The 19,885-nt window shown below is 34.1% G+C and overlaps 1 protein-coding gene across 2 annotated transcripts in view; it reads left to right on the top strand.

Annotated features, from left to right (window-relative positions):
* ptpn11b (protein tyrosine phosphatase non-receptor type 11b) overlaps positions 1 to 16,706 on the top strand; it is a 73,514-nt gene extending 56,808 nt beyond the window's left edge. For both annotated transcript variants that reach the window (XM_056449254.1, XM_056449255.1), the window contains exons 7-16: positions 1,364 to 1,460; positions 1,575 to 1,654; positions 1,782 to 1,937; positions 3,536 to 3,667; positions 4,259 to 4,413; positions 7,748 to 7,815; positions 7,902 to 8,053; positions 9,642 to 9,742; positions 13,154 to 13,268; positions 14,892 to 16,706. In XM_056449254.1, coding sequence (XP_056305229.1) covers positions 1,364 to 1,460; positions 1,575 to 1,654; positions 1,782 to 1,937; positions 3,536 to 3,667; positions 4,259 to 4,413; positions 7,748 to 7,815; positions 7,902 to 8,053; positions 9,642 to 9,742; positions 13,154 to 13,235 — 1,023 coding nt within the window. In that variant the 3' untranslated portion in view covers positions 13,236 to 13,268; positions 14,892 to 16,706. The remainder of the gene's footprint in view (positions 1 to 1,363; positions 1,461 to 1,574; positions 1,655 to 1,781; positions 1,938 to 3,535; positions 3,668 to 4,258; positions 4,414 to 7,747; positions 7,816 to 7,901; positions 8,054 to 9,641; positions 9,743 to 13,153; positions 13,269 to 14,891) is intronic.
* Positions 16,707 to 19,885: the final 3,179 nt, after the last annotated feature.

Raw genomic sequence — 19,885 nt, 5'->3', positions numbered from 1 at the left:
TATATTACTGTACTGTAATATCTGTTGTACAAATAATTTCTGGGTTTGACTGTATAACTTATTCTAAAGGTGTAAAAATATAGGTATAAAGTGAATATGTATTGTATTTCATCACAATAATAAGGCTTTACAAGCAGACTAGTGATTATTATTATTTTTTTTATTATTATTATTATTATTATTTTATTTATTTTTTATTATTATTATTGTCTTCTTGCAACCTTTTTATTATTAAGCAAAGAAAAAACTTTTGCAAAGTTAGGAACACACAGATAAGGAGGGTTACATAACCTAAATCACATCATATTATGTAATTTTATAAGACTTACAAAAACCAATAGAATTATTAGACTTTCTTAAAAGAGTTCACATGCATATCAAAATCTTTCGTGAAAATAAAAAGTGAATGGTTTTCTTTGAAATGTTACGTTTAATGGATGCAAAAAAGCTATACATTTATAGTGAGAAGGGTCTAGATCAGGGATGGGCAAACTCGATCCTGGAGGGCCGGTGTCCCTGCATAGTTTTGCACCAACCCTAATCAAACACACCTGCTTGTAGCTTTCTAGTGATCTTGAAGACACTAATTAGGGTGTTCAGGTGTGTTTGATTAGTGTTGGAGCAAAACTCTGCAGGGACACCGGCCCTCGAGGATCGAGTTTGCCCATGCCTGGTCTAGATGCAAAGAGCAACCAAAAATACAATTTTGGCGGCTATGCATAAGTTTGGATATAAGCAGGGGCGCCGCTTGGGAGTTAGGAGTTAGGGCGATTCTAAGAGCCCCCAGAGATGTTATTAGGGGCTCATGACAATGTATGCATAAATTGTTCAAATGATAAAAGGACATCACGATCTTATATGAATTGCATGACTAAAAATATATATATTTTTATTACATTTTACTCCTTTTGCAACTTTTGAAGAGCTGTTTTAAACCTAATGATATCACAGACATTGATTGGATGAAACAGTTGTTATCCATCAAACACTGTCATCTTTTTATTTATTTATGCTTTTGAATTGCATTATGGGACCTTGATCTTTCCTCCAACAGCATTTTTATGTTGAAAAATAGCTAGATCTCTATATATTATTTATTATACAGTATATTGTTTCAAAGTGCTAAAATGTCAATAAAAGTCACTTTGATAAACTGCACAGTTGAATTTTCAATATGAAAGGTTCACAGGGCAGAGATAAAGGTTCCATAATCTAAATTCAGTCAGCAAATAAGCAGAGAACGCTTGTGAATTACAAAATACAGAATCTGTTAATTAATGGACATTTTATAACTAAACATTAAGTCTGTACATGGAGCCACATTTCATCCACACCTTTTATTTTGTCTCTTGTGGTTCTGCAGGTTTTACAGCAACAAGAATGTAAACTCCTTTACCCTAGGAAAGAGGGGCAGAGACCAGAGAATAAAAACAAAAACAGATATAAGAATATACTACCATGTGAGTAACGTGCTGTATTTTTCAGGTTTCATAATGGGAGAGACATGTTTCATAATGCAACGGTAATCTCCAGGGCTCTTGTTCATGCTTTGATCATCATTTTCTGGGTTGCAGTTGACACCACTCGAGTGCAGATCAAGGAAGCGGATCCTGATGTTCCCGGATCCGATTACATCAACGCTAACTATATCCGAGTAAGACCCGTAATGATTACACGTCAATCTGAATGTCAAGCTTTTGCTGTGTTGTTGAGTTGCGATCAATAATTTAGACATTGCATGTTCTTTTTATCCTCATTGATTTTCTTCTTTTTTCATTTAGAGCGTGAATGAAGAAGGACGTCATATGGATGAAGGTAAAGTGTTCATCGCTACTCAGGGCTGCCTTCAGAACACAGTCCTGGACTTCTGGAAAATGGTTTATCAGGAAAATACACACGTTATTGTCATGACAACCAAGGAGATGGAGAGAGGACGGGTGAGGTCCAGGATGAAAACATTGTACATTGGTTCATTCATTCATTCATTCGTTCATTCATCTGTTAATTGGTCATTTATTAATTTATTTATTTATAAATTGTGTGTTTGTATTATATTATATAATGTTATATAACATTTTATTTTATACAACAGTTGGTGGGACATAACACACGCCTCCCACCAGTGCCGATATACAGCCATATCACATTGCTACTCGTTTGATATTGCTCATATTATATTATATTATATTATATTATATTATATTATATTATATTATATTATATTATATTATATTATATTATATTATATTATATTATATTATATTATATTATATTATATTATATTATATATGTCAATCTCAATTCAATCACCCATACAGTGACAATAAACCTTTGACAAATGCACAACAGACATTCTGAAAGAGCACCTGGCATAAAATTATGAAACCGCCCCGGTCTTTGGTTATTTCAACCTCACAGTATCATTATTAATCAAATTATTACAGAAGTTCTGTGATTGAAGTGTAATGTAACCACTGGTGAATATTGCACAGCAAAATAAACTAAATCACTTTTTGAAAATAACATTATTTTATGAATAATGTTCGTATAAATTACAGTGTTACGCCAAAAGGTGGCGATAAGTTACTGTCTAAAATGTATTTGTCATTGACTTGTTTATTCAAGAGAGTCATTCAAAAAGGCTGATTCATCCAGTGATGAAACAAGTGAGGTCTACATAAGCCAGTGTTTAAATCAGTCATTCAAACCGATAGGAATTAATTAACTAATTAAATTAACATTGTGTCCAAAACTAGTATATTACGTGAAATTTTGTTAATGTTCCCAAAAAAAACATAAGCTTCCTCGCCATTTACTCATACTTAATTGGTTATGAACTTTAATGAATTTCTTTTCTTCTGTTAAACACAAAGCAAGATATTATGAAGCCATTGAGATCCATAGTAGGAACATAAAATACTATGAAACTCAATGGTTGTTTTTTCCAACATTTTTCAATATAACTTTTTTTGTGTTCATCAGAAAAACAGAGGATGATCTATTTGGGAACTTTTGAACTATTCCTTTAATTTGTCAGTTCAGAATCGTGGATGAAACATGATTATTATTTTGAACAAAAAATGTGATTCTTCTTTTATTCAGATGCAGCGCTATCTGACGACATTTAAAAAAATATTTGGTCACACTTTACAATAAGTTTCATTAGTTCATGTTAATTAATGCTATTACTAACATGAACAAACGATGAACAATACATTTACTACAGTATTTGTTCATGTTAGTTAACGTTAGTTAATGAAAATACAGTTGTTCATTGTTAGTTCAGGTTACCTCATGTTAACTAGCATGGACTTGGATGTTAATATTGCATTAGTAAATGTTCAATTATGATTAATAAATGCTGTACAAGTGTTGTTCATGTTAGTAAATGCATTAACTAATGAACCTTATTGTAAAGTGTTACCAAATATTTAATGCATAATTTGAGAAGATTGAGAATCCATTCATGTGCTGTAGCTATATGGGCAACACAGATTTATTTTTTGTAAACTGAAGATTGAATTTCTGCCTATAGAATAAATGTGTGCGGTACTGGCCAGACTTGAATTCAACAAAGGAGTTTGGGAAGGTGTGTGTGAAGAACATTGAAGAACACACAGCTCAGGACTACATACGGCGAGAGCTTGAAGTCACGCGTCTAGACAGGGTAAGAGCATTGTGATGACAGATGACATGTTGCAGCTAGAGGCAGTTCATAACCTCTGACCTTGTTGTTTACAGTAGCAGCTTGGAGAGAATCTTCTCACTTACTTTAAATTTGGATTACTTTACTTTACAAATCTAAGTTGGATGTAGTTTTGCTTCATTTTGCAAACAATCATTTGATGTTTGTTTTTTTGTAATTCCCTCAAGACTTACACACTCATATTTATCGAAAGGGGAATTGAAACCTATTGGTGACTTATGCAAGAATAGTTTGACTATAAAACGTATCTTAATAGAATGTATATTTTCAAATTATATTTGAGAACATTTTTATTTAGGAAATATTTTAGTGGAAATGTTTAGAAAATGTGCCTCCTTTTTATATTTTACACTATTTATCATTGGTCAAATTTAAAGTGCTCGTGACTTTTTATCAGTGTAGTTGTTATCTATATGTTTTTATATAATCCATGTTTATTAATATTTATTATGATTGTAAATTATAAACAGAATATTTATAACCGATGTTGCCATGTATATAGACAATGTTGGTGATATGGCATAAATAAATAAAACATTTTTGCAATTACAGAGAGAGCCTCCCAGGTGTATCTGGCACTATCAGTACCTGAGCTGGCCTGATCACGGTGTTCCCAATGAACCTGGAGGGGTGTTGAGCTTCCTGGAGCAAGTGAACCGAACCCAGAGCGCCATTCCAGAGAGCGGACCCATAGTGGTTCACTGCAGGTACTACACACCTCACTCGCTTCTCCTTAGATGTATTCATTATTTTGAACAATGTAGTCTTAAAGAGACAGTTGTTCCTCCCCAAAAAAGACAATTGTCTTATTATTTATTCACCGTGGTTTTGTTCAAATGCTATATGCTATTCTTTCTTTTGCCAAACACAAAAAGAGGATTCGAATTAAAGGTCCATATTTAGGGAAAATATTCAATCAGTGATGTTTTTTGAACAGTATTGCAATAACAATAGTTCTTGTGATATCATTTGCCTTAAGAAATGTAGCTATTTTTAAAAATCATTTGTTAGTTTAATGATCATACTCAAATAAACAGGTAATAGATGTTTTTCTGAGGTAATTAAATCTAATTTAAGCTTAAAACATTAGATTTTAAAACACTGTGAATGACTGAAAACCCAAAAATATTTTGATTCTTATATACTGCTGTCACTTCTGTCATTTAGTGTTTATTTTTAGTTGTCTGCTGCTCTATATGTCCACCTTTGTGGCTGGTCTAGCCAATAGCCTAATAGCGTCTACTAGGTAGGTGGGTATCACGGTTGCCAGGTTTTTGCAATAAAACCCCAATGGTCATCCAAAATACCCCAAAACTAGCCTGATGGGCAATCAAAAATATACCAATAATATCACAAGTCAAAACTTGCCATCTCCCATTTGATCGCCATTAAAATACATATTTTACATCACTGTATGGATTATACATGGTTTCTTCTTTGAAAATATCTCTATAATAATAATTATAAGATTATGTTATCGGAAAAATAAATCTCATGTGACTGCCATGTGCCATCCAGTTCAAATGCAGGCAAATGCAGAATAACTCCAGAGGAAAGTGAACCCCAAACTTAAAAATAAATGCATAATAAAAATAATAATAATAATAATAAATAAGTCTTTGTATTTTAAAAATATTGATTTAACATTCAATATTTATTAATTCAATCATTCATTCATTCATTTTTATTTCGGCTGGCTTAGTCCCTTTATTAATCTGGGGTCGCCCTGGGGTCTTCTTGCTGTGAGGCGATTGTGCTACTCACTGCACCACCGTGCTGCCCAACACTCAAGATATGAATACAATTTCAAATGGACAGAATTTTTTTCTGTAGAATACTTTTACAGCTATATTTAAGCAACAATCCTAAAAAGTCCTCCCAATCTGCCAACCATAAAAGCAGCCTCTAGTGCCCCTGCACCTCACAAAAGTGTGCTTACTCTTTTTCATCATCCTAGCAGTTTTTAATCATCTGTAAAAATAAATAAATGATAAATTTGGTAGAGTGAAATATTTCAACCCAGCCATATATATATATATATATATATATATATATATATATATATATATATATATATATATATATATGTATATATATATATATATATGTATATATATATATATATATGTATATATATATATATATATATATATATATATATATATATATATATATATATATATGTATATATATATTATATATATATATATGTATGTATGTATATATATATATATATATATATATATATATATATATATATATATATATATATATATATATGTATGTATGTATATATATATATATATATGTATGTATGTATGTATGTATGTATATATATATATATATATATATATATATATATATATATATATATATATATATATATATATATATATATATATATATATATATATATATATATATATATATATAAAATGCAAAAACTTAAAAAAATAACCCACATCAAGTGGTTAGAAGTAAAAACTGTGGACTTGGCAACTTTGGCAGAGTAAGACCTCACCTGACTGGTCAATTTAAAAAAGCTACTGAATGCATGCAACACACAATAGCTTGGCACATAATGTGAAATTGAATTTAAATGTGTAGTGATATGAATATTGCATAAACTAATATTACGTTAACAATCATTTTTCCATATAATGCAACCAGATGGTTGGATATTTTTCTGCTATACACATTATTCTGAGAAACCTTGTGTCTTAGTTACTATCACGTAACATGTCGTATAGGGTGACCACCTGGTTACTGATCTGCTGTGGGATTTTTCCAGGACAATGCAGGTCACAAGAGATATACATTCACTACTATTAGGTTACATAAACATTGATTAAAATGAATTGGACAGCCTATTTTACAGTGACATTAGATGATAAGAATTTTTAATCGCCTGTAAGTTTGTCGTTTTCAACTGGTACTGAACCTGCACTGCTTGGAGTTATACAATGTGGTAAAATATAACGAACTGAATATAACAGATCATATATACAATGACAGTTCCTTTGTTAGGCTAGACAAACTGGATTTAGTGCATATTGAACTTGTATTTCATGTTCGTTCAGGAAGCTTTGAACAGGACGTTTGGTTGACAAGTGTTGCTGATTACTTAATTCACACTTGTTGCTTTGGTTTGTCCATGCAGTCATGATCAGTGAGGAAAAAATCTCTCGATGAATATTATGGTTGGATATTTTTTCTACTGTAACTTACAATGACACACAACTATATTTTAAAACCAAGATAAATGTAGTCATTTTACTGTGGTGTTTTTCAGGGAAGAAGAAAATAGCTCACAAAAAAATATATATTTTTAGACTTACAGAAATGCAGGTCAACCCTAGTGCGGTATATTCCAAGTGTTCTGGGGTAAATTATAGGGTTTGGTGCAAAAACAAATATAAATGAATGACTGTTTGGCTCCTCATTAACCTTTTACTGTCTATGGTATTGATGAGTTATATCTGGGTATTTCTGCAAAAGTCTTTTCACCTTCTAGTGCCTTATCGCAATAAATAAAAACAGATCCCTCACAGATCTCTCTTTAAATTCATATACTTTATACCAATATCAGTGATACTTGATATTGATACTTTATACTCAAATACTTTATAATAATATATTCAATAATATACTATATGTGCATAAACATTAGACTGGTCAGTTCGAAAGTCAAAGAAACTGGAACTAATCTAACTAAAGGAAGGTCACAGTCCAAAAATTAGTACACCCTAAATAATATGTTGAGGAAAAATGTTAAATATATATATATTACAGTAAGTTGTTTGAATTTAAATGTTTTATCTTTCTATTACTAAAGATGTAAGGTGATCAGCCTCTTATTTTAATATATATAACTGTATAATAAAACTGGTTTGTATTAATGCAACAAAATTATGAGCTATATTCACTGAGAAATGGACAAAAATATTCATTTTCAAAAGAGGGTGTACTTATTCATGCTGAGCACTGTATTTAAAAGCTGTGCTTCAGAATCTAAATGTCCCACTGTTGCTGTCATTCTAGTGCAGGGATTGGAAGAACAGGCACAATTATCGTGATTGACATCCTTATCGACATCATAAATAGACAAGGTAAGCGTTTCATACAGAATTATCCCTGAGGTGTATTTTTTGTCTGTCATTGACAACATTTAACACGGCTGAACTGATTCTCTAAGGGCTGGACTGTGACATTGACATCCCAAAGACGATTCAGAGAGTGCGGCAGCAGCGGTCTGGTATGGTTCAGACTGAAGCTCAGTACAAGTTCATCTACATGGCTGTTCAGCAATACATTGATACTGCTCAGAAGAGACTGGAGGAGGAGCAGGTGCTTAAACACTACATATTACAGTAAATCAAATCAATGTGATGTTGTGATGTACAGTTGAACTTGGAATTATCAGCCCCCCCTGAATTAATAGCCCCCCTGTTTATGTTTTCCCCCAATTTCTGTTTAACAGAGGGAAGACAAGAGAATTTTTGCATGTTCTTAGAATTGTTCAGTTCTACCTGAAAGACCAGTGAGATGAATATGATACTGAATTACATTTTTTGATGAGTATAGTTTGACAAAAAGTATGATTTAACAAAACATAGGATTTCTTTGGAGGAGGCCCTGTCCGTAACTTGAATCGAAAGTTTTTTGATGCAGCTATGGCTGCTGAGGACGAAGGCAGGGGCGGAGCTCAGCCCCCTGGACAGGTGGCGGTGGGGAGTATAGTGGGTGAACGTCCGCATCAGTATTTGCAACCAAATTAATGAAATGAATGGACAGCTTATATATTCCTTGTGTCTCGTGGATAATGGTTGGAACTGATTGTGATAAGGGACATGACATTAGGTATTTCTCGTGTCTCGTGGCTATTGGTTGGAACTGATTGTGATGAGTGATGTGAAATTATGTCTTCCTGGTAGAACTATCACTAAAAGCTAAAATGATTAAAAAAACATTATACATATATATATATATATATATATATATATATATATATATATATATATATATATATATATATATATATATATATATATATATATATATATATATATATATATATATATATATATATATATATTATTATTTTTTTTTTTTTTTTTTTTTTTTTTTTTTTTTTACATTAAACATAAATACATTGACAAATTAATTTTTAATGACTTAATATTAAAATAACTATTTTCTCTTTTAATATATTTTAAAATATAATTCAGAAATAGCCTTTAGAAATTACCATATGCAGATCTGCTGTTCAGAAACAGACTTTATAAATTAATGTTTAATCACACTTTATTTTGATGATCAGTTTGTTGAATTTAAGTTACATTGTATCTACATGCCAACTAATTGCCAAATATTACATTATAAGTAGACTGTTAGGTTGGGGTTAGGGTTAGTGTAAGTTGACACGTACTATAAGTTTCTTATAGTCAGTTAAATGTCTGTTGAAGGAGTAGTATTAACATATATAAAGCAGACAGTCTACTAATACTCAAATGGACCATCAAAATAAAGTGTTACCCAATGTTTTTCTGTTTTTATATTGTTGTTATATATATATATATTATAGTTATATTATTATTATTATTATTATTATTATTATTAAAAGTGTTTTTTTAATGTAACATATTTCTGAATAGGCATGAGAAACGTTGTTTTAGATCTAGCAAAATTCCCCCAAACCAGACACAAGCACAGCCGTTCTTATTTTTAAGTGCTGTTTGAGATATTGCCTACAATAATTTGTTGCCTTTTGTTGTAGGCAGCATCGCTCTTATGGTGCAATATATTTCCCATCTTAAACTTTTGTATGAGTAAACCTGAATGTATTACCACATTTACTACAAGGAATGCTATTTGACAAGCCTTATTTTTATCAAATGAATTTTTGGCTTGACGATTCCTTTCTTGACCTTTTCAGAGGAATAAAACGAAGGAGAGGGAATACTCCAACATCAAATACCCACAGATGACAAATGCCAGAGCCAAGCCTAACATGAGCTCGTCTCGCTCTTCATCTGTGTAAGTGCTCGTTTCCTGTCATTTACACAGAACACATGCACTTAGAAACATATCCCACACAGTATTGTTACTGGAAGACAGTTAATGAGCTTCTTTAGGTAAACCGTCTCCCACACTTCCTCAATTCTAAAGGTATTTGTTGCTAAGTGAATCATTTTCCGTCAAAAGGCTTCTGACGCTGCTGTGAGCCAGTCGTTGTAGAGCAATAAACACGATATGAGTATTGACTTTAGTACATCAAGCTTGATAAGTGTGTCAGTTTTGATTTTGAAACTTTCACCGTCACCCTTTCCAGCACCCGCTGCAATCATTCAGTTTTCACATTCTAGTATTTTTTTGTTTATTTTTTATCAAATAAATGCAGCCTCCATGTAAACTTCATTCAAAAGTGTATTAAAACATTTTACCTATCACAGATGTCTTAAAGGGGACTTATTATCAAAACTCACTTTTATGAAGGGGTTTAAATACAGTTGTGTGTGAATAGTATATGAATATTTTCAGCCTTAAATTAAATTTTTTTTTATAATAACACTTCATAAAAACAGTCTGCAGACACACTTTGATTGACATTCTCCCTTTGCATGTGTCATGAGAAAGGGGAAAGTCCCATCCATTAGTGACGATCTCTGCCTCATTAGCATAGACAGACCTAAGTGAGAAGCAGCCATCTGCCATTAGAGTTTTAACCAGCTGTACTAGGGCCCAATCCCAATTCTACCCCTTATGCTGTGTTCACATCAGACATGGAACACGCAAATAAATTGTGCTATTCGCCTGTAAATAGATACGTGAACATTTTGAGTTTATTCGCTTCATTCGCGCGTCAAATCCGCTTCATTCACACATCAAATTTACTTCACAATAGACGCAGATTCACGTCATGGGCAGGGTTTCTGTCTGCCCAGTGGCTCTAGCTTCATTGCTAAATGGCTAACATGGATTTTATGGAGGGAATAGCTGTGCGCATGTGCTTTATGATGGGTGAAAAACAGCGTCGATTCGTTTGGAGCCGAGTCCACTAGATCCATTCAGAGGTGCACCCAGCTCTGCTCCCTTCAGAGACTATACCTGGATGATGGAATGTTTCAGCGGTGCTTTCGACTGAGCCGAGCCCAGTTTGATAAACTGTTGTCTGGTCTAGGCTAGAGGATTTTCAGCTACGTCAGACGCTACGTCATAATCACTCCCCTACAAGAGAAAGCTCCTGATTGTTTAACGCGGTGCAAATATCCGCTCAAGCAGAGATTTTCCAACTCGAGCGATTTGCACGAAACATGCATTAAGAGCATCAAATCGCTCAACTTGCGCCACTTTATTCGTGCGAATCACGTCAATCGCGCCGCCTCATTCGCTCGTATCGTGCCGCAAGATGTCTATTCCCGTCTTTGCATTGACTTAATATGTAAAGCCCTTCCCCTTACACCAACCCCTTGTTTTGCGCGTTCACATGAAGGGGTAGGAGTAGGGGTGTCCCAATCCTCTTTAGCTTGAAGGCGTAGGGCTAAGTGGAAGGTCTAGATAGCCCTCGGAAAGTAGATTTTTCAGGACCACACTCGAAGTGAAGTTTAGTTATAAACTAATTTCGAGAGGATCACGTGCTTATGATTGCTAGTGGCTGGATCCGCATTATCCAATTATCAATGCACCAATCAGACGACTCCTAAGCTACTACAAATACCCTGGGTTACGTACCACCGCTATCTTCGTTTTGAAGAATCCCCCCATCCAGCCCTACTCCTCCTCCTTCCTAGATGGGTGACACGGTGGCCCAGTGCTTAGCACTGTTGCCTCACAGCAAGAATGTCTCTGGTTCCAGGCTTTACCAAACCAGCAGACATTTCTGTGCGGAGTTAGCATTTTCTCCCCGTGCTCACGTGGGTTTCCCCCGGGTTCCCCGGTTTCCTCCCACCGTCCAAAAAAACATGCAACATAAGTTAATTGACTAATCCAAACCGGCACTATAGACATGCTCCTAGTAAACGGTTATCTCTCAAGAGCAATCACTGGCTGTTCATTGGTTATTACAGCGGGGGAGTTCTCGAGATCTACCTGAGCTCAAACTCCCCTCTCGCCTTGCAACGGGAGGGAGCCCCGGGCTCGAGGATCTTATGAGCTCAGGGCTCTCTCCCGGGACAGCATGCCAAACAAGCTTATAATTAATCATCAGCTAAGTGTGAACTCTTGAAACCAAGGGGTATGAAAATTTCCCAGAATACACCATCCGCAATGACAGCATGGCTGCACAAGTCAGGAGATGAACAAATTAGTATTTTTTTGTCATTATTATCAATTTTTACAACAAACATTGCATATTTTTCATAAATTCATAACCATATATATGTATTCATATTCATAATATATTCATTAATATTTATCGTTCGTGTTTTTTAAATGCTAAAATAAAAACCGCAAAATTTTTCTATCTATAATGCCTAATAATAACTCCTGTATAGCAGTCCCACAACATTCTGTCACTCGATGACACTCGAATACCCTGTCAGAAAAGTCTAGTGGCTGGGAATGGCCTTTTTACAGTGTCTGCTATAATGTTAATGTTGTTTTTGTGTGTTTTCATAGATGAATATGGCCACAGTGTAAATGCACAGTACAGCTATGATCAAAAATAGAATTGGGATTGAGCCTAAGTCAGCGACTAAGAGGCATCATAAATGTGAAGTTTTAGGATTCACAAAGGAACACAGTAGTCTCCATAGACTTCCTTCTTTTCAGTTTTTCTGCTTTGAGTCCTGTTTTGAATTCGTTGCTATGCTGACCCATATGTGTTTGTAGCTCCACCCTCTTTTGAAAAGAGAGAGCTGAGAACACAATCTCATCTGAATTAAAGTGACAGTCACCAAACGGCACATTTAGGATCAAAGCCTATACATGGCAGTTTCAAATAAATATATACAATTATTTGTGGCATTTTTGAGCTGAAACTTCACAAACACACTCTAGGTACATCAGAGAATTATTTTACATCTTATTTTTCATTTTAATTGAAATGTATGGGTTTTAGTATGTGTTTAATAGATTTTCACTCTTTTATAGTTTCACAATTTTTATAGGATTTAAAATTATGTATCTTAATAAAATGATCTTTTACACTGAAATCTGTTTGGTTATTTTTATACTGCATAATTGAATTCAGCAGGGTTGTATGAGATTCAGTTAAATTATGTAAAAAATGTAAGTAGTGGTATCTGTTAGAACACCATTAATGTAGTGCTTTTATTTTATTTTACTTAATTTTTTAGTATTAATATTACTTATTTAAGTAATATTATTTGTCAAATCAAAATTGGTTACAGAAAATAGGCTTTTATAGTCTTCAGTGTCACCCCTGGCATTGAATAGATGTGTTTTCAGTCATCTTTATTTCAGTAACACACTTGTTTTCTTGCACAGAATGAATGACGACTCCAGTGTGTATGAGAATCTGAACATCAAAAATCCAAAGGGCTCCACCAGCAGTAACACCAGGAGATAAGCCACGTGGGCTGCTGTCTCAGGGACTCTGGGAGTATGTTTTCCACCCTCGCTTTCATAGTGTTACACATTTGCAGCCATGCCAATGTGCACACACACATACACACACTGTAGACCTGCCACCAAGGATGTTTAAACACAAAGTTGTGTGCAGTGAATGAGTAGGAGACAGACAGTAAGGAACAGATGGGGGTGAGAGTTGTGTCTTTGTTGCAGCCCACCAGCAGAAAAGTGTAATCTTACAGAACAGCACCGTTTACCACATGGCCTCGAAAATAACACCACACTTTAAAGGAAAATCACCAACTGCTGATGCTTTTAGATGTTAGTAAATGTCATGTTTGATGAATAAGTTCTTTATAAATGATTAAATGCATAAATTAAAATATATTAAATGATGAAAAAAATACAAATCTTTTTTTTACATTGTTTGTACATTATATTTAAAACTTTTTATTGTCTAAAGAATTAGTTTCAATATTAAATATCAAATTATCAATAATCAAGTTGATAATCAAAGTGTTTCTAGATCACTAAACAGCATATTAAAATGATATCTGAAAGATCTTTTGACACTGAAGACTGAATGGAGCGTTTTTAAATAATACAATGTTAAATATATTTATATTTACATGCATATTTATGCATTCAACAGGCATTTTTATCCAAACTGACTTATATTGCTTCAAATTTTTGCGATTCTTGCAAGTCCTGAATCGAACCCACAATCTTTCGCATTAGTATTCAGCAATAGAAATGTTTTACTTTAATTATATTAAGGGTGTCACGGTGGCGCAGTGGGTAGCACAATCGCCTCACAGCAAGAAGGTCGCTGGTTTGTGATGTGTGCATTATAATACACAGCATTTTACTCATTTATTAGGCATAGTAAATTACATTGAAGATCACATTTAATGATCATTTTTAAATTACTAATAACATAACATATTTTTTTCCACTCAACACATCCACTCAATATATTTGACAACTACTGACTGTGTTTCATATGTCATATCAGCATTATTTCTATACACATAGCAGGTACATATTGGGCCAACGAAAGATTTCGTAAGATGTATAGCGATTGAATAGGCCTCCCAAAAAACACCCAGCTGGATGCTAGAGTCCGGACAGCCTATAACAAGCGACACACACAGCATAATGGCGGATGCGCACGCTCTCACTCATTCACACACACATAAACACACACACACAGTACAGCACCACGGCGGATGCACGCTCTCTTGTTAGAGAACGCTATATTGTTAGACCACCTGCTCCCGTTCAAATTACACAGAGTAACTACAGACTGCTACCATGTTTTATTCGGAAATTTATTCAAGAAATCTGGTCGGGTCCCGCAGCTGATGCAGACCTCTAGTTTAGATCTTTTTAAACAGAAAAAAATCTTTCATCAAAGGGTGATGTATTCCCTAAAGCATAATATTCTTTCCTTTTCTCTCTATACTGACAACTTGGCCTTGTGGAATAATACCATTTGGCATCTCACCGACGCCTACATCATCACTATAGCAACCAATTCAGCAGATAATCACTCTACTGCCTGAACTAACACGTCACACTTGCAAAAGAACCAAGACATGTGTGAAAGTGCCTCCTAATGCGTCTCTAAATACTCTCGTTTTTTTCTGTACAGTTCCAGCAGAGATGCTGTTCAGAAGCACCAGATCATGGAGTGACACTGGATTAAGCCACTGGGGGGGGAGGACCAGCAGCACCAATCCTTAGGCGATGCTGTTTGGCTGGAGGTTTGCTGAGATCTCCAACAGCTCATTTCCTGACTGAAAAACCACACTCCAAAACTAAGTGCCTGATCAGCAGCCGAAATTGTTCCCGCTATGGATGTGTGTGTCTCGGTGCTTTCTCTCCCCACTTCTAGTCTAGCAAGCCTGCACTAAGCTACATGATGGTTTGTATATGTGTGAAGTATATATGAAATATGAATATTTACACTCAGCGACGTAACTTTGGATGAAGCTACGCTCTTTCCATGCTGTCTACGGCTCTTTCCAAGACCTTGCTTTGTCTAATGGATGTCGTCTACTGTAACCAAAGACCTTTAATATTTATATCTCTCAGTATCTCGCAAGCAGCAGTCATTCGCGCTCTGCTTAATGATGCTTATGGTGGTTTTAAGAAGAAAAGTACACTTCCTGAGACTCAAGAATCCCGGGTTTCTTTTTAGAGGAGTTGATTGGTCAGAGATTGACCAATGTATTGGATACCCTGTAAGTAGGTGTTTTTCAAATGGACTGATTCGGTACAGTTTGGTAGAATCTTTACAGTATGTGCCAATTAGCAGCCTGTACGTCATACTTGTGAAAGCTTGTGCTTTTGATGCTGTTTTATTGAGCATTACCTCTAGGCTAACCAACAGTCAAGTGCTACTGTCAATCTAAGGCTTATCAACCAATCAGGCTGCCTCTTCATCAGTAAGCTCCTCCCTTGTGAGTAGGCTTGATTCGTTCTGAAAACATCAGGTGAGCCTTTTTTTCGGATTCATTTTGTTTTGTTAATAGTCATTTCGTTTGCAACTATGATTCCTTTAGAGCAGTTTTATTTTCTGTGGTGATGTTTGTGAATGTGATTATGAAATAGGCCTGGCGTTTTTTATGTAATGCATTTCTTTTAATGTCTTTGACTGTATTATTCCACATTTCCTCTGAGGAGACTCATTAAGCTCTTTTATCACATGTCAACAGGGTATGTGTGTATTGCAGTGTTATAAATAGCCCGATAAAGCTTTTTTTTACGTCAATAGGGGGTTGTGATTGCACTGAGGAGGCCTTTGAATGAAATAACGTAAAATGAAAACGTGGTATTACTAGACGTTTACAAGGGAGGGGGAAATGTCAGGATGTCAGCTGAGCCATTGACGTGAACAGGATTTCGGTGGAGACTTCAGCTAAAAATGAGGCAGGCCAGATGGCCCTCGGCGAAGATTAAAGAGTAGATTTGTGTAGAGCAAAAAAAAAAAGTAATTTAAAAGATGGCCGTAATCCAGACATCCAGGCTATTATTGGGTGAGGTCAGCAGTGATGTCATAAGATGTTATATATATATACACACGCACTACTGTTCAAAAGTATGGGGTCAGTATATGATATATTTTTATGTTCTTTAACAGAATTGAACTGTATTCAGTGTGGATGCATTAAAGTGATTTAAAATAATCAATCTTTAGAACTACAAACATTTTAATTTGAAATAAATTCTCTTCATTTGAACTTTGTATGTCAAAGAATCCTAAAAAGGGTTTTCATAAAAATAAGCTACACATTGGTTTGTCTATGAGTGATATACATGCATATATAAAAGATGATTATATACACTCAATTAGTTTCTAAGATCCTATGCTTATTCTATGATGTCTTCAGTGCAAAAAGGCTTTTCTTAATTTTTAGTTTTAGTTTTTTCCAGTCCAAATACCTACAAATTCTTAAATCAAGAAGCATTTTCTTGAGATGTTATATATATATATATATATATATATATATATATATATATATATATATATATATATATATATATATATATATATTTATATTTATACATTTATATATATATATATATATATGCACACACACTTGAAGTCAGAATTATTAAACCCCCTAAATTATTAGCCGCCCCGTTTATTTTTTTCCCCAATTTCTGTTTAATGGAGAGAAACAGAACATTTCTAAGCCACATTTCTAAACATAATAGTTTTAATAACTCATTTCTAAAAACTGACTTATTTTATCTTTGTCATGATGACAATACATAATATTTTACTAGATATTTTTGTAGACACTTCTATTCAGCTTAAAGTGACATTTAAAGGTTTAACTGGGTTAACTTGATTAGACAAGTTATTGTATAATGATGTTTTGTTTTGACTATCTAAAAATATATATAGCTTAAAGGGGCCAATAATTTTGACCTTAAAAAGGCTTTTTTTAAAAATTAAAAACTGCTATTATTGTAGCCAAAATAAAACAAATAAGACTTTCTTCAGAAGAAAAAATATTATCAGACATACTGTGAAAATTTCCTTGCTCTGTTAAACATAATTTGGGAAATATGAGCAATTTGACCATCCCTAATAATAATAATCTGAAATTAATTTGAAATAAAAATAATAAAAGTAAAATAATCTTATCTCAAACCGAAAATGATTATTCTACTTACCCCATTTGCAGATTATTTAGCTTATTTAAAAAAACTTGCTTAATTGTGACTTATTATTTCTAAAAACAAATTTATTTATTTTTTTTACTTGTCTTGAAAATGCTTCTTTGTTTAAGAATTTTGGGTATTTGGACTAGAAATCAGACAAGTAAGAAAAGCATTTTTTGCAGTCTATGACTTTTACTGGATGTAATAATATCTAGAATGTTACAACAGTTTTTAAATAAACGTTGTTTTTTATTTGTCTATCAATCAAACAATCAAAAAGAATTATAAAAATAATAAGTATATCATGGCGACACAGTGGCTCAGTGGTTAGCACTGTCACCTCACAGTAAGAAGGTTGCTGGATCGAGCCCCAGCTCGACCATTTGGCATTTCTGTGTGGAGCTTGCATGTTTTCCCCGTGTTTGCGTAGGTTTCCTCGAGTGCTCTGGTTTCCCCTCAATCCAAAGACATGTGCTGTAGGTAAATTGAATAAATTAAAGTGGCCGTAGTGCATGTAAGAGTGCATGTGTGTTTCCCAGTAATGAATGAATACGTATATCATTATACTAGAATGATTTCAGAATGATCATGAACTCAATTTAAGCTTTGACATCACAGGGATGAATACTATTTTAAATGAATGAGTTAATTGTAAATAATATTCCACAATTTAGCATTTTTGCACTCTTTTCTTTCTTAATCAAATAAACATTGTCTTAGTGAGAATATCAGACAGACTTCATTCAAACTCAGATCTTTTGAACAGCAGTGTGTGTGTGTGTGTGTGGGCTTAGATGAAGCAGAGTATGATGTATGTGATTAAACCACAGCGTCTGACTGTGAAAGTGGTGTTAGTTTGGGCCACATGATGGGATCTGTGATGTCATGTGCTGAAGAGCTGCAGTACGTTTTCAGAAGGAGGCCCTGGTAAAACATGTTTGCACTTGGAAGTTTGAAACCTTTAACCGTCCGCAAAAGTAAAAGCAATTTCACTGCATATGATAATCATTGTGGAATGACTGAGTGATTTTAATTGTGATTTCTGTACACGGTCGTGTGAGAGCAATGCGCTACTGTTTGTTTGTTTTCATTTAGCCTCTGTGAAAGGTTGAAAATTGAGTGACATATTAAGACTTGAAATTCAGTTCGAACTGCTGCAAAGTGTTGTGTCTGCCAGAATGTTGTTCAGAGGTGTATATTTTAATTTTGATTTTCGTCTTACGTGTTGATTTGCCATCAGTGTGGTGTTTTACGTTTATAGAGCTTTCTTTTTCTTGGTCAGTTATTGATTTGTTGTAAATTGTACATTTGATTTCTTTGTTAAAACAGTGATGGAAATATTCACAGATGTTTAGCATCTTGTTTTAGAATGATTTGTCATCATCATCATTATTATTATTATTATACAAAACATCAACAGTTATGAAGCTATCTGCTTGCTTTATCATAATTTGTCTTCTCTTTACTTGAATTCTCTGTTGGTGGTTTTTTTAATCTCAGTTGGTTTGATCTGAATCGTGTCGTGTTGACTGTCCTCGTGTGGTAAAGACTGTGTTCCCTCTTGCACTGATTCAGCCTAAAATGCCTTCTGCCCTGGAAAATACGGCTCATGTAATGACTTGCGTCTCAAATGACAATATGCCATTAGTTATTGATTAATAAACATACACTGGGAACTTTCAACTAATTGCATTCGACTCCTCATTTCACCTTGCACAAGCAAACAGTTGCTGACCTAGATTTGGTTTCCTTGCCTCTTCATACATTCCTTCTGTCATTAAGGTTTAATAATAAACAGCTTGACGTTGGTTTTTTCTTGAAAACCCCTGGAACTAGGAAGCTGAAAATTTGTTCCTGCAAAACACACACAATGGATCGGTTTATGTGTGTGTGAGCGTTTTACAGGACCCGTCGCTGCAGGGCTTAGGTTTCTGACGGTTATTCTGTAGGGCGTGTTGGTTTAACCGTTCCTGAGCAGGAAGTGATAAATTATGGCCACGTGAATCTGTTTGCCTTTCTTTTCCTTTTGTCCGCCGACCTCAGTCAGTTAGAGCATAAATATTGCACCTACTGAAACTGATAAACATTCCAAGACACCATTTGCTTGAACTTCCTTGTGCCACTTGCACATTTATTTTTCGTAAACAAAGTACATTTCATGGAATAGAATGTGGTAAAATAAAATATATACACAAATGTACAAGTAAAAAATGTAGTTTTTGGATTTGGATTAAGTTGCCATCATATCAATAAAGTTTGCTGGCAAAATACAGATAGTTCAATAGGAATCTACACAATCAGGAGTCTTGTGTGAAGATAATAAAGTTCTCCATCCACATTTTGCTTGTGTTTATGATAGTGATGTAATCCCTTAGGCATAGTTTTAGCAATGCTATAATGACCATGTATAATTATCTGTGAATCATTAGAAAGAAAATCAGCTGATAAAACACTGGCAGTCATGAACTGGCC

The sequence above is a fragment of the Danio aesculapii genome, chromosome 23, assembly GCF_903798145.1.
Source record: "Danio aesculapii chromosome 23, fDanAes4.1, whole genome shotgun sequence".
Classification (NCBI taxonomy): domain Eukaryota; kingdom Metazoa; phylum Chordata; class Actinopteri; order Cypriniformes; family Danionidae; genus Danio; species Danio aesculapii.
The sequence above is the reverse complement of the archived record's forward strand: the minus strand, read 5'-3'. Positions and strand labels throughout refer to the sequence as shown.